The sequence below is a fragment of the Callorhinus ursinus genome, unplaced genomic scaffold (assembly GCF_003265705.2).
Source record: "Callorhinus ursinus isolate GAN/ISIS: 27379988/994484 unplaced genomic scaffold, GSC_fseal_2.0 scaffold20, whole genome shotgun sequence".
NCBI lineage: Eukaryota > Metazoa > Chordata > Mammalia > Carnivora > Otariidae > Callorhinus > Callorhinus ursinus.
The window spans coordinates 24935590-24951083 of NW_027397082.1; the positions used below are offsets into that span (position 1 = coordinate 24935590).

At 39.7% G+C, this 15494-nt stretch overlaps 1 protein-coding gene across 3 annotated transcripts in view; it reads right to left on the reverse strand.

Annotated features, from left to right (window-relative positions):
- Positions 1 to 353: 353 nt before the first annotated feature.
- LGI1 (leucine rich glioma inactivated 1) overlaps positions 354 to 15494 on the reverse strand; it is a 41392-nt gene continuing 26251 nt past the window's right edge. For 2 of the 3 annotated variants that reach the window (XM_025880962.2, XM_025880959.2), the window contains 4 exons: positions 10085 to 10156; positions 7103 to 7272; positions 6659 to 6823; positions 354 to 4068 (listed from right to left, as the gene is read on the reverse strand). In XM_025880962.2, the coding sequence (XP_025736747.1) occupies positions 3233 to 4068; positions 6659 to 6823; positions 7103 to 7272; positions 10085 to 10156 (1243 nt within the window). In that variant the 3' untranslated portion in view covers positions 354 to 3232. The remainder of the gene's footprint in view (positions 4069 to 6658; positions 6824 to 7102; positions 7273 to 10084; positions 10157 to 15494) is intronic. The other variant, XM_025880963.2, reaches the window with a different exon arrangement.

Genomic DNA, 15494 nt, shown 5'->3' on the forward strand with positions numbered 1-15494 from the left:
GAGGAGGCAGAGTTATATAGCAAAGGGCAGAAGAAGGGTACAGGGAGAGAGGTCAAGTCTCAGGAAGGACCGGCCAATTCCTGTGAAAGTGGATCCTACCATGTGGCCTCCTCCTCAGTTCTTCTTGAATTTCTGTCAGCCTTCTCACCTCTTCCCCTTCTACAGTCCCAGGTTCGGATTGGAAGATGAAGTGTTGAAAGGTAGTTCCATGTGATGAAGATGGATCTGGATTGAATGTCCAGAGGCCTGGTTTGGTGCTGTCTCCCTCTGCTCACTTCACATCTCTGGCTCTCCAGGTTCAGGTGAATTAGAGAGTTGGTTTGCTAATTTAAATAGTCAATGCTTCTGTGAAAACAAACAGAGAAGAATCTAAGCCTTTCATTTCTGCATCCCTGAACTCAGCAGAAGGCCTGGCACAGAGTTCGAACACTGGCAATGTATTGAAAACAGGAGATATCCTTTACAAATGAAATGGCCGTGAATTACATTAAGGTAATAAATGTAGAACATGACCCTGAAGCATGCAATATTCTGGGTGTGGAGTCGGCACACTCGGTGAGTGCTAATTTGTGTCAGGTCGGTGTTAAGTACCTTGTATGCTGTCCTGATCACTGCTGCAGTGTAACAAATCACCCCAAAACTTAGATGCTTGAATTGACTGTTTTATGATGCTCATAGATTCTGTGGGTCAGGAATTTGGACCAGGTACCGTGGGGATGTCTTGTCTCTGCCCCGTAACATCCAGGGCCCCAGTGGGGAAGATTTGACAGCTTGGGGCTGGAATTACCCGGAGGCATCTTCATTCACAGCACTGGTGCTTGATGTGGTTGTCAGATGAGACCTCAGCTGGGGCTGTCGACCGAAGCCTGGGCTTCTTCACAGTGGTGGCCTCAGCCTCGTGGGACCTTGTGGGTAGCCGTTCAGGGTTCCAAAAGTGATTGTCCCAGTTCCCAAGGTAGAAGCTTCATTGTTCTTATGATCTAGTCTCAAAAGTCAAACTGCGTCATTTCCACTACATTCTATTGATTATAAGCCTGCCCAGATTAAGTTAGGCACCACCTCTTGATGGGGTGGGGGCAAGGTTCTCATAGAACATGTAGGATGGGAAATATTGTGGCCATATTTGGAAAATTCAATCCACCAAGTGCACATTATCTCATTTAATCCTTCCACTGTCCTTGGAGTAGGCATTATTTTCCCTTTGCAGATAAAGAAACTGAGGCTCAGAGAACTTAAATAACTTGCCTGTGGACAAAGCCAGTACATGGCAAGGCTGGATTTAAACCCAGTCTGTATGGAGCGGGTGTTCTTCAACAGCATATATCCTGTTTATAGAAAAAAGGAACTGAAGAAAATAAGAAACTCAAAGGCCAGTTCTCCCTGTGTGCAAGATTGGGAATGGGTAAGACTTCTTGTCCCCTATAACTTTAATGTCAGTTAACATCGTCCCACGTGGTAAAGGAATCTGGTTCCTATGCATAACTTCCCGAGGTACTGCTTCTTGGAGACTGTGTAACTACTGTGTGTACCTTTGGTGCCTCAAGTTTGCCAGATATGTGCCAGCAGAGAGGTTGATGTCTGCCCTCTTCCCCCTACCCATTCATTTGGCAAAGGAGCATGGGGAGCAATAAGCTGGAGGAAGCTCTGATTCACACAGAACCAGTTCATGCCAGGAATATCTTCTATGCCATGATCCCCTTTTGAAACCATATCTCCCCTTTAAGGGGAGATAAAACAGGGACCACTTCCTCCAGGAACTCATCTTTGATACTCCTGGGATCTTTATAAATCAGAATGTTCAGATGATGATTGGCACTTACGGCTTACTCTGTAGGTTTCTTTTTTTTAAAGATTTTATTTATTTATTCATGAGAGACAGGGAGAGAGAGAGAAGCAGAGGGAGAAGCAGGCTCCCAAGGAGCAGGGAGCCCGATGCAGGACTTGATCCCTGGACCCTGGGATCATGACCTGAGCTGAAGGCAGACGCTTAATCATCTGAGCCACCCAGGCGCCCTACTCTGTAGGTTTCTGTGTCTTAAACTTCCAATTAGTCTAAGGCTCCAGAGGGCAAGGGCCATGCCCTATTCCTCCTCAATTCTCCTCCCCAACACCACAGGAACAATACCCTGTTCTTAATAGATACTCAATAAATAGGGCTGATTAGATCAAAGGGACTTAGGAAGTTTATTATTATAACAGGAGGACACACATGCCTCTTCTAAAGCCTAGCCTACCATAGGCACTGTGCTAGGTGCTAACAAACCATGTGATCCAGGAGTAGGAATTTAGAAAATCAAATATGAGCCTCCTGGGCACTCTGCAGCATGTCAGTAATATCCAAACTGATGTCTAGAAGTGAAATATCCTTGATCAGATTAAGAGGCCTACATATTGGGTGAATCTGAGGCAAGTACTATAAGGTTACAATCTCAATTAGCTCTCAGATGATTCTAGGGTCAGACACTTAGAAAGTCCCTAAATAGTGTTTTTAAAATTGAAAATCTTGACTTTTGCTTCTTTTATAAGTTTTTTGAAGAATTTTTTTAGCTAGAGCTGTCAGATAGGAAAAGGATGGGTCTTACTATTTATTTCAAATCAGTCTTCTTGAAATATGCAAATTTCTCTACCATGCTTTAAGTTTGTCACCATTTCACCACAAAATGTTCTTAAAAGCATGACCTTTGGAAACACCCTTGAATGTTCCAAATCAGCTGATAAACTTGCTCCTAAATCTTGGGTAATGAATATCAGTGTTTGATCTTCACTCCTTATTCACACCATAAGCTCTTCATCTAAACATAATCCTATTGTATAAAACTATTTCCTCAATGTACCATCACCAAGAATAAAACAACTGTAAATAATTACCTTTGGGATATGAAAGAAAATGTAAACATTTTATTTGGCAGTTGTTTCTGAACACATGAATAAATAAATGGAAAAGTACATATTAATAATTCTTTTTGGAGTAACAGATACCATTAAACACTTATTTACACATCTTCACTGCAAAGAACAGTCACACAATTCAATTTTGTCTTATAAAAGGTCACTTCCCACATCACTGGACTGGACAGTTAAGGATGGAGATACTGGTAGTGCTTGGTTCTAGCAGTCTCAATGTTTGAAAGGCATTCATTTGCAAGTGTGATAAGAAGAGTCATCATGCATTGAGTTCATCCGGATCATGTACTGTAGAAAGTTTCTGATGGCAGCCAAAGAATTTGGTATGTCATGCGCTTAAGTCAACTATCACATGTTTGTAAATCTGTGTATTTCCCTTAAAACTGGAAGCAAAAAGAAAATTACGCTTATTAATGGACACATGCGTGAATGATCTTGGTGCCTGAACATTTAATTCCTGAAATTTCACAAATTTGGCTTTCTCTGCATCCCAGTTATACACTTGCGTAAAGGAATAATCACTTCCAAGAATTGCATATTGGTAGTTATTTATCTGAAGAGGCTGGAACACCATGGATCCTCGTGATGGCATCCTCTGAATATCCTGAAATGAGGAACCTCCCCATTTCATTACTTTGGAATCACCAATGAATCTTGTCAAGCAAATGTACACGTCACCTTTCACTGAGAAGTGCTTAACGGCATATACATCCTCCATGTTAGGGATGTCAGTTTGGTTAGTGAATAATTGTGTTGCTTTGTTCCACTGATAAATTACAGGACGCTGGGAACTACTAGACAGGATTAAATGAGGCGTTCTGAGTGTCTGAGGTGTTCTGGCTATTTCTAGATATTCCACATCAGTGTCCCTGTACCACGCATGTAAGGATTGATGGGAGTAGAATCCATTTCCATTCCATTTATAAATGGTAGTAAAACCAGCTTTTGAACTGTCAGCAACAACAAAGTACCAGTTGTTTTCAATCTTGAATGTTTCAATGTCATTGGGTTTTCGGATTTTGAGAATTTCAATATCCTGGATTTTTATAAATTTATTTGCAAAACTGTCTCGCTTATAGATGTGAGAGCCGCCAAACAGCTGGGCCACAATAACATAGAGCTGAGTTTCAATGACTATAGGCTTGCACACTACAGTGGACGTGCCTGGGAAAAGACAAATGAGAGATTAGTTGGATGGCCATCCTCTTTTGCAGCATGTAAACATGCAGCCTGAGGCCATACAACTTCCACCAAAATCAGCCTGGAATTAAGAGATTTCCTTGGTTGAATAGGTAAGGCCAATCTCCAAGGCCCAATGGCAGCAGGATCCTGAAGTTCTGTGCCTTTGTGCCTCACAAGGCCTTGTTACCAACAACTGAGTTGTCAAGTCACATCCAACCTGCACTAGACATTCAGGACACACAGCTGTGGCCTGAGTTTTCTCCTCTCACTTCTTGCAGAAAGAAAGTATTGCTTTCCCTGACATATCATGAGTTAATTATAGTAATTCTAGTGAAAACTTCCATTTATTGATCACCAGCTATGTGCTTTGTCAAATCATCTCATTAAAAATTCCCAAAAATCTTACGAGATAAATATTATTATCCTCCCTTTTGCAGATGAGCAGACTGAACTCAGAGAGGTTCAGTGCTGCTAGGAGAAGGCAGAGTTGGGATTCAAACCCAGGTCTACCAGCGTCTCTATGCTTTTAACCCAACCTGTGGGGAGGTGAGCTATTCCAGGGCTTCCGACTTGGGCTAGGATCCCACAGGTTTCTAGAACCACCCTACGAAGTCTTGAGCAGTCATCTGGATAGCCCATGGTAGCCCATGGTTCTACCTGAAATTGGTTTGTTCCTAGTGTGAATGGCTTCTTGCTCTAAAAATAGGTGATTTTCCCCTAGGAAAGGAGAGAGATGCCACTTGTCATTTTTCTGAAGCTTTAGGTCACTGGTAGCAAGAGAGAAAACAAGGAAGAGAAATCCTTGAGAAAAATGAAAGAGGGGTACAGTCACAGGTGATACTCCTAAAAGTTATTTTGAGAAATCTTAGAGAACAATATGGATCAGTGTCCTTGCTCAGTATCTTTTTGGTATCAATAAATGTAAATATTTATCAGTAAATATCAACTAGAGGCAGTTTGACTCTAGGAAATCCAAAAAGAGCAGGGCAAATCTGGGCCCCAAGCCTTTTCTAACTTTAGAAGCTCCAAGGCAGTAAGTTCTGCATCAACTCTTTCTACTAATAGGTGAGATTATTCTATTTGTGACCCTTTTCAGGACTCAACTGTGTGACTCTGGGAAAAATCACTTAACTTCTCTGGAATTCAGTTTTTTCTTCTGTACAATGAGGATTTGATCTAGATCAGGAATGGCCACTAGACCTCAACTATGTATCAATACTGATCAACTGACTGATTGGGAAACTGCCTGGAAAACTGTTTTGAGAAGGATTCTGTAGTCGGGTCTGCACTCTGTAAGCAAGAGCATTGTCATTGATTAGTGATGTCTTTCTGGCATAAAGGAGGTCATAGTGACAGCATATTGGGCATATATTTGTCATCTTACATGAGATGATGTCCTCTGAAAGTATGCATATATGTGATTCATTTCTCTTTCAAGTAATCATCTTAAGATTCATCTAGAATAATAGATGGACATACACAGGTAAGAACCTGGTTTAAACTGCACAAAGCTGCTGCAGTTCATTGGAAAATTGAGGGGGCTTTGGGAAAAAGGGAAGCATGACCTTCTTCCTTGAGAAAGAAGGAGGTTTCTGGGAGGACCTCAGTTTGGAGAAGATCCCTTCCTCTGGGCACCTCAGTCTCAAGCAAGCCCCAGACTTGTCTCAGTCCTGTGAACAATGGGGCTGGTGGCCACCAACACAATCTAATTATGACCCTTCCCATCCAAGAAGGGAAATCTTTTACAGGGAGGTTTGAATGTTCTCAGAAGCAGATTTTTAAAGGTATTAGAAGCTAAAGCTGATGGAAACATTTTAGAGGGAGCCCCATATTCTAACTTACTTAAAAACTATAAAGTTGTTGAAATGAGAACAAAATTTAATAGGTCACCTAAGTAAAAGTTTTCATGGAAGAAAAGTGGTTTCCAAGGTCAAATTAAATGCACAAATCACTGGAAAGAGGCTTCCTCACTGCTAGACTTCTCAGGGCCTCTAATGCATAATTATTATGAATCTCTAAGAGGGAGATACGGTTCACAGATTTATTGGACCAAAATCCCTTTTTGTCACAGGAGTACATTAACATTTTGAGGGGGTCATGTTTGTACAAAAGAGCTTGAGACTCATTGATCTAAAATAACATCTTTATTTTATAGTTAAGAAAAAGGGAAGGCCCAGTGAGGGTGAGTGGCTCACCCATCTAGTTTGTGGCAGAATCTAGATTAAAACTCATGATTCCTAGTCCAATATTTTTCTTTTAAAGAAAAATAATCTACCTTTTATTTGGCAGTTACTATGCTTGGTTCTATGCTAAGTTTCTTGAATGTGTGATCATAATATCTTATGAATACATTATCTTACAACCACCCCATGAGTTAGGTATTATTATTCCCACTTACAAGTCAGGAAATTAAGGTTTAGGGAACAATCCCCAGTCATTTAGTAAATGGTACAGCTGGGGATTAAAGGACTCTAGTGTGCCCAACAATCCCCCTATACCAGTTGTCTTTTTCTGTTGCCCTTGGTCCAACCTGCTTGACTTTCTATTCAAAATACGATCAGGCTTTTCATACCTGTAATGTTGTCATAATTTCGGAAGGTCTTTTCTACATGGTCCCATTCAAGGAAAATGCACTTTCCAGTAAAAGGCTGAGCAATGACTACATACTCATCATTCATATAAGAAAAAGTATCTATGGACAGTGATTGATAAGGCAGGTCTTGAGACTTTGCAAATTCTGCAAAAACAGGAAATGATGATGAATAACCGTGTGCTAATGCCTCGTTCCTTGGCTAGATCTCAAATGTCCTTAAGAGATACATTTATTTAAGAGAAACAGTAAAATGATAATTTTACTTTGCTTTTAAACCCACAAAGTTTTGATGCTTTGTCATATTTTAAAAATTAAAATTGGTCATTCGGTTTTTAAAGATATAAAAAATACCAATTCCTGCACACACACAACATGTAGCCCTTATTTTAGCTTTATGAGGTGGAATGACTTGGAATACATTACCTGTGATGATGCAATCAAAATCCTTGGGTGAGAGACTATTGATTTTGCGCTTCTTGTATTCTGGGGGGCCTTCACAGTAGATGTCTTCAACAGTTGCATTGGTGTGGCCCAGCCATTCCACCAGCCACTTCAGTTTACAGTCACAATTAAATGAATTCCCTCTCAGGTCCCTGAAAGACAAACTTCAGTTGATTTTGCTGCATGAGGGTCCTACCTACGCATGTATGATCTCTACCTCAGCAATTAACATATGCAGAATGCCTTTACCCAGCTTTACATCATGCCACATAATCTACCTTGAACCTGACTGACCATTCAGTTTGAGTTCAGAGAGTTCCCACAGTGCACCCTTGAGTGCCACCCAGTCAATAGAACCTCATAAGTTATTCCCTCTTGGATCAAAGGCAGCTCTGTCTAGAGCTGTGCTGTTCATAGAAATATAGTGTGAACTACATATGTAATTTAAAATTTTCTAGGGGCACCTGGAAGGCTCAGTCCATTAAGCGTCTGCCTTCTGCTCAGGTCATGATCCCAGGGTCCTGGGATCAAGCCCATGTCCGGATGCCTGCTCAGCAGGGAGTCTGCTTCTTCCTTTCCCTCTGCTCCCACTCATTCTCTCTCTCTCTCTCTCTCAAATAAATAAAATCTCCAATTTTTTTTCTAAATTTTCTATATTTCTAAAAAAAGTAACAAGAAATAGGTGACATTAATTTTAATAATATATTTGATTTAAAATAATTTATTTATTTTAAAATAATATATTTTATTTAATATCTCACACAAATATTATCATTTAGCTGTGTAGCCAACAAACATTATTAATGAGGTATTTTACATTTTTAAAAAATATTAAGTCTTTGGAGTCTAGTGTGTATTTTACACTTAGAGCATAACTCAATTTGGATGCTAAATTTTCATCAGAAGTATGCGATCTGTATTTAGATTTCATAAAATTTATAGTTGGAAAAAAATAGTTTCACACATCCAAGTTGTTCTGAACATAATTTAAGTCTTGCAACAACCGAACTGAGAATCAGTTTTTCAATTTAACTTAGTTTTCTACTTAATTTTCTAAAAATTAAGTAAAAATTTAAAGCTTTGTTCCTTAGTTACACTTGGAACACTGCTTGGTGACCACATGTGTGGCTACTATATTGGAGTGCAGGTCTAGAGAATAGAATATAGTGCTTATTATATCATATTTAATTAAATCAGCTATTTGCTTTTGTTCTTCCTCAGAGATGTAATTCATCCTGATCCTATTCCATGGTCTACAAATTCAATTTTAATAGGAAATGACTTTGACACAGCAGAGTTAATTCAGACATCCAGCAGCTCATGTCTGTAATAAACTATACAGCATGGATCATTTAAATTTCCACACATGATCCCAACTCACCAGGTTTTCTGTTTATTTGCATTGCTTCTGTTCAGAAATTCCAGCTCCTTCCTAAAACCCTTTTTGGTCACACAGAATTCCCAAGATAGGTATTGCCTAGTCTTCACACAGCACACGAATAACTTTTAAATGTTGAAGCATTTAGAAATGCTTTTTTGGGGATACATTCAAGAAAACCAAGAAATCCACTAAAAGACAAGCTGTCAAGGATCCTTGTACTTAGATAATTCTTGATTTGGGCATATTAGGGTAGGCCCAAGAGGCCAGACCCATTATGGGATTTCCTTAGAGACTGAGCCAATTTCAAGTGGGTTTTGTGTTGTTGTTTTGGTTTTTGCTCACATGTGGTACTGGCTGACACAAGGATGGGCCAGAAGATGATGCCCGAATAAGCTGTATCCCCAAGTCGGCTATGGTATATCATCTAACCTCCAAGACATCCCAGGGCTGACTTCATCTCCCAAGAATATTCTGACCCCAAATAATGAGTGTCAACTTTTCTGGGTGATTGTAAACCAGAACAGCTAACTGTGGTCTGTCTGAGACTCTCTTGAAAGTGCCCTGCTTCTGGCACTCTCTTGGAAATGAACCATCATTCAGGACTTGGGGTAATAGGCATTGAGGAGGGGCTGGGGAAATACCACAAGGAACAAAGAAAGTTTTTCATTAGCTTACTGATTTGAAGTTAAATACTAGGTTTAGGAGAAAATACTTGACTCAGATCTTTTGTTATTGGAGAAAAGTTGTTTTGAATATATATTCTATAGCAAAGTACCTGAATTGATAAGAAACATTTTGTTTTCCCATATCCTTTCATTTGTTCCTGTATCTACCTTCTGACCATTTAAATACCCTTCTAATGTCTGGAAGGCACTCAATGAAGCTAAATTGCTTTTGAGAGAGTTAAGCATATATTACTTGCTTTGCTTACAGCAAAATATACAAATTCCTTACAAAGATCTTTCACTCTGGGGCTTAAAAGTCAAAGTTTGAAAGCTCTTTTGTTTGAAAAAGGGTCAAAAATAATTAAGTTCATTCCCCTCCTGGGGCTTAAGCCAAATTCCTGGGGATTAAGCCTAGAGTTGTTGTTCAGTCTAAGGAGAGAAAAGGCAAACTTGCCTCCCTTCCCCCACTTCCTGCTCCATTTCTCTGTTGACTGACCAACCCATGGGTGTAACCTTTCATCTGTACTCGGTCAGTTTCCCAGACTCCTTTATGTTTTTCCTCTGTAGCCCCATTTCCTGGACCTCGTGAGAAAAAAGGCATCTTGAAATTTCACTCTGGGCCTCCTCTTCCCACCCCCTCAAAGTCCCTTATCAGCACTCCCTCCCATAGCATACACACTTTGCCCCAAGGAATGCCTGGGCATTATATATTCAGAATATAGAATATATATATTGAGTCTTCACTACAGAAGACTCAAACATTAGTTCCAGTAAATTTAAAATTTAAGCCAATTTAAAATTTAAATTGTAAAATTCTTATTTAATTTTAAAGCCAATTACAAATTCTAAACATCAATACCAAGTTTCTTTGTTAACTATTGCAAATTAATTAATCAGTGATTTCTTGGGTCCTCTTACACATTTGTTAAAGAATCCAGGCCTTTGAAAATATCTTTTGGGAGTGTCTGGAGATTGTTGTTTGCGAGGCTCCTGGAAAAAAAAAAGAGCAATGTAAACTGTAATCATAAACTAAATGGATGCATTTTATGATAAAACTTAATTATGAATTGCTTTTATTCTTTCCTGACTACACTAAATTACTTGCAGTACCTTTATTTCTTCTTCTAAGATACTACTCAGATTCCCACTATCGCACTTTCAATTCTTGGTCTCTTTGCTTCAGTGCTCACTCAGTATTTATGGCACTTACGTACCATGGCAAAAAAGAAACTAACAAACAAGCAAAAAATGATATTGGGCATTGATCTTTCTATGTAGAATGGAATATGAGATTCATACTCTTAGACATTCAGTTTAGGGAATGTGTCCCAAATAATGACTAACTAAATGGGTGACAGTGCCCATTTCCCCTCACACTCAGCCTGCCCCTGCTCCTCCCTCTCTCCTTCTCACTTGCTCCAGAAGTGGCCAAACCCCCAACTGATAGTGGCAATAGCTCTAGAGTTTGGGGACCTTCTAGCCTATCCCCCTGCCAGCACATTCTTTCTTCTTTTCGAAGCATATACTCCCTTTTTATATTTTTCTTTTCTTTTAGTTCCATTCATTTGACCTCAGAAAACAACTTTCTCACAAATACCCATCCATCCATCCATCCTCTTTAATCATCTCCTTTCCTTTTCTTCCAGTTCTTATTGTCACAGGAACTGTTTTCTCTTTCTCTTTCTATTTTTTCTTTCATGAATCACTGGAGTAATTCTAATCAAAGCTAATGAGTAAGGAGTAGTCCTGATGATATCAAGAAAAGGGAAATGTGTCCATACTGTAGAAATGTGAACGTAACAAGGAATAGCAAGGGATGTAGGTACTGATAATTTTCTATTTTTAACCAGCATTGTGTGTGTGTGTACACACCTATCTATTATATACTTTTCTTATGAATTTTTTCCACAAAAAATTTAAAAACTAAACCAAAACAAAAAGAGCTTATGTTGTTGGCTTCCAAAGTCCTTGAAAATTCTCTCAAATTCCATTTAAAAGACTCTCAAAACTCTTCTGTCTTCTACCTGCTCTAATTAATATGAGATTTCTCAAGTGCAAACATTCAAGACTTTTAAAACCTATTTTTAAGTTAATTATGTTGTTTTCCTGAGTTTTAGAAATTATGACTAGGTTGGAAAACTTCAATGAACCTTGGAACATAAGAATGCGAACTGAATCAGAATGTTCCCGTCTCAATGACGGTCCATTATGTAAAGAAGGGCACAGCTTTGGAGCCATTCTGAGCTTTGTTTGAATCCTGACTCCACTATTTCCTGGCTGTGTGACTTTAATTCTGAATTTTCTTCAGGACTCAGTTTTTTTGTTTTGTTTTTTTTTTTAGGCGGGGGTGGGGTTGGGTAATAATACCTCATGTCACAAGACAGAAAAAGTAAATGAGATACCTGGCTTCTAGTCTATTTTCAATAAAGGGCAGCAGGGAGGAGGGTAAGAGGAAAAGAAGGAGAAGGGTTTGCCTAAGAAATAACATTTAGGGGCACCTGGGTGGCTCAGCAGATTAAGCGGCTGCCTTTGGCTCAGGTTATGATCCCAGGGTCCTGGGATCGAGTCCCACCCGCCCGCTTCTCCCTCTCCCTCTGCCTGCCTCTCTGCCTACTTGTTTTTTCTCTCTCTCTATGTCAAATAAATAAATAAAATCTTAAAAAAAAGGAAATAACATTTAGAAAACTGGTCATATGAAAGAACCACTATGACTGTAGTGGTATTAGGATTAATAAAATGTTGCTAAAGAAGACTTTTCAAGAGAATGTCTCTACAATTTACCTTTCTGGCTAGTGGTTGAATGAAGAGACTTCCTGGTGTCTTGGTCTAGTCCTGAGTCACTCCCAAGTTATGTGTCTCAATTTATTTTCTGGCACCATGTGTCTTAAAGTTCTCGTGTGAACTTCTAAGTGGATGAAACAAACTGCAGCTGGTTGCAGGGCACGAGGTTGGAGGAGGCTGGGTCATAGGACAGCGGGCATGAAATGAAGAAACAGTCAAGTCGTGAATTACTACTGCCACCAGAGTTGCCCAGGAAGAGGCACCATGTTTGCAATGCTGCCCAAAGCAGTTGTTTTATTATTATTCTTTTTTCCAAGGCTGTTCTTTTAAACAATGAGCAAATCTGGGAGTTCCACTTCCTGGCCAAAGGATAGAGCTCTAGACCTCACATACTCAAGGTGAAGGCCAACCACAGAAGCAGCTGTTAAGACACAGACTTGGAGCTACAAGGTTTTTGGGGTAGAGAGACATCATTTTTCCATGAGAAGATGGAGGACTTTTAAATCAACAGAGTTGGGGGCTAAAGCCGATGAAGGCAGGCTGACCTTCTTGGGCTGTAAAATGAGGCTTTATGCCTTTTGAGGACTTACTGTAACAGGGAGGCTCTCACTCTGGGGACCAGTGGGCGGGGGAGGCAGAGCAGCGTGAGGGGTGGCAGAGGCAGAAATGGTGGCTGGATTTACTGCACTCAGTATTACTCGTTTTCCTGTTTCACTGCCAAAATTCAGTGAAATACTGACTCACAGTGGACTGTTTCTGAAAAAGATAGGATGGAGCTTCACGCCTAGGTTTGGTGAAGAGTAGGCAGAAGTCTGCATGGACTCATAAAAGAGGCAGAACCAAGAGGAAGTAAGACCCAGAAATGAGAGGAAGTCTTCCGAGTCCCAGGAAGTGGAGTTCAGACAGCTTCCCTAAAGTCTTTGGGAGGCCTCAGTGACAGGGTTTACACTTGTGTAAGAAGAAAGCAGGCAGCACGGACTGGACCAGAGAATGTCTTAGGAAAACAATGCTGATAAAGCCTGGGAATTATTCTGCAAAACAAATGTAACAGGGTCCTGATATAAAGCAGCCATCCAGTGCGGGCTGATGGGTCAACGGTAAAGGATGCCTTAGGGCACATAGGAGATCAGCAGAATCTGCAAAGTTAAGAAGAGAACAATGAAATGCCTCCACACATTAATTAGCTGGCCAGTTAAGAGTATTTTCCAATTTACTAAGTGAAGAGAGTTGGAATAATTTTGAGACCCACTGCACAAAGGGGGAAAGATATTTAATCTAGCATTATCTATAGTAGAAAAGAATTGGAAACAACCTACATGTTCATTAATAAGGGATTGTGTAAATAAATGATGGTTTACACTTAACATGGAATACTTTACAGAAGATTTTAAAACAGGAGGTAGATCTCTATGATTTGACAAGAAATGATGCCCAAAAGAAAAAAAAAAGAAATTGGAGAATAGGATGTAGAGGGTAATCCCACTTGAGGAAGGAAGATACATGTCTAACAATGCATGAAGAAAGGTCTGGAAGGAGATAATTTTTTTACATTTGGAATCTTTTACTTTTGCTATATAAACATCTGGATTGTGAGAGTTTTTATCATCAAGCATGTATTGTTATTTTAAATTCAGAAGAAACAAAGAATAAAGTTGAGGTTTTAAAAAGACCCCATTGCTTAGTATCTGTGTATAGACTGGTTCTGTCCAGTGAAGATTTAGTGATTCTAAATCAATTATTTTACTTCATTCATAAAGTCCCGAAGTTACCAGGCTCACCAGAGTGTAACTGTCAGGGTCAGCTCAAGGGGGTCTGAGTGGTCAGATGATGTTAGCTCTTGCATGAGATGGGTTTCGGGATGGAGCTCCCATTTTTCTCACAAGATTACCACATGGCTTCAGGCCCTCATCATCTGGGGAAATTTAGGACTGCAGTCAGTCCAGATTTGGAGCCATCCCTCTGGGTTCCTTACACCAGCTGAAACCCAGCTTCGGGGAGGGCCTGGAGCTTCAAAAACCATCATGGGCATCTCTGCGGGAAATTCTCTGTGGGGGTGGAGTAGGGGTGAGAGGGCTCCTGAGGGCTCTGCGCTAGGGCTGCCAGGAAGAAAAAGTAACAAGTCCCTGATGCTCCCTGAAACTTGCTCAGCATTTGGTCCTTAGATGAAAAGGGTGAGGATCTGGTGCCTATTAGGTTAAACAGCTACAGATATTGAGATAGCATTTCATGGGTTAGGGTTAAGGTTTTTAGGCTTGATGTTACGATCATTTGATTCTTCAGATTCCATCTCTGCACTGAGTCTTGCTATTGGAGAGCAAAATGGAAAATCGAATTCATTCAATTTTCTCAGTTTCTCCTTTTCCTCTATCATCCTCCCAGCTTCACAGACTAACAGCTTCATATTATTATTCCCTTTCCCCTAATAGATGCTCTGGTTGAAATATGTTCTGTATCTTTTGTAAACTGGCTGTCACTCTCATCTCCAGCATCACTGAATACAGTGTGGTCATTTGGGGGGTATTGGTTTCTGTCTCTCCATCTGCAAAACTGAACAAAGAATACCAATTTCATTTTTTTGTGAAAATTAACACACACAACTACTAATATTTTTAATATACACACTTTTGAAATGGATTCCAGGAAAAAATTTGGCATTTGCAAGTGAATATTTAAGCCTTATGTCAGATAATCAAGACTACAAAACTAATCTGTTTCTTTGTTGTCAAAACCAGTGATATTTAATACCTAAGCACTTTTAAATGCTCAATTCTGGAGGCTGAGGTCATCTATTCTTTTTGCCTCTCTGAGTAGACAGAACTCTATGCCTTGGTATTTTTAAGAGTCCCATCTTTTACTGATATATATATAAACTTTATTTATATATATATAAATAAATAAAATAGTGATATATATGTCACTGGAATATATATTTTCTGATATATACACATATATATACACATGCATACATATATACATATATATGTAATAATACTTATTATTTCATCAAGAAAATTTGGAAAGTGTAAAAATTATTTTTTTTAAAGGATGAAATAATCATCCTGGCAGAAGTAATCACTATTAAGATTTTGTCATATTTTCTTTCAGTCATTACTACGGAGTTCATCTCATGAGGGATATTTGTGTGGAAAGCAAGAGATTCCAGAGAGACGTGCTACTGGTCTTGAAGGTCTAGAGACCTTCTTCTCTCCCCTTCTTTCTGGTCCAGAGTGAGATGGCCTGAAAGAGTGTGAGCCTGAATTGGTGTGGGGGACCTCTTTCCTCTTCGAAAGTCTGCTAGGTGGGCAAGGGTCGAATCAATGCTGGATTTTAATTCTTTTAAAGATTTTATTTTTTTTATTTGACAGAGACACAGCGAGATGGGAACACAAGCAGGGGGAGTGGGAGAGGGAGAAGCAGGCTTCCCGCAGAGCAGGGAGCCCAATGCGGGGCTCGCTCCCAGAACCCTGGGATCATGACCTGAGCCGAAGGCAGACGCTTGACTACTGAGCCACCCAGGTGCCCTAGTGCTGGATTTTTAAACTAAATA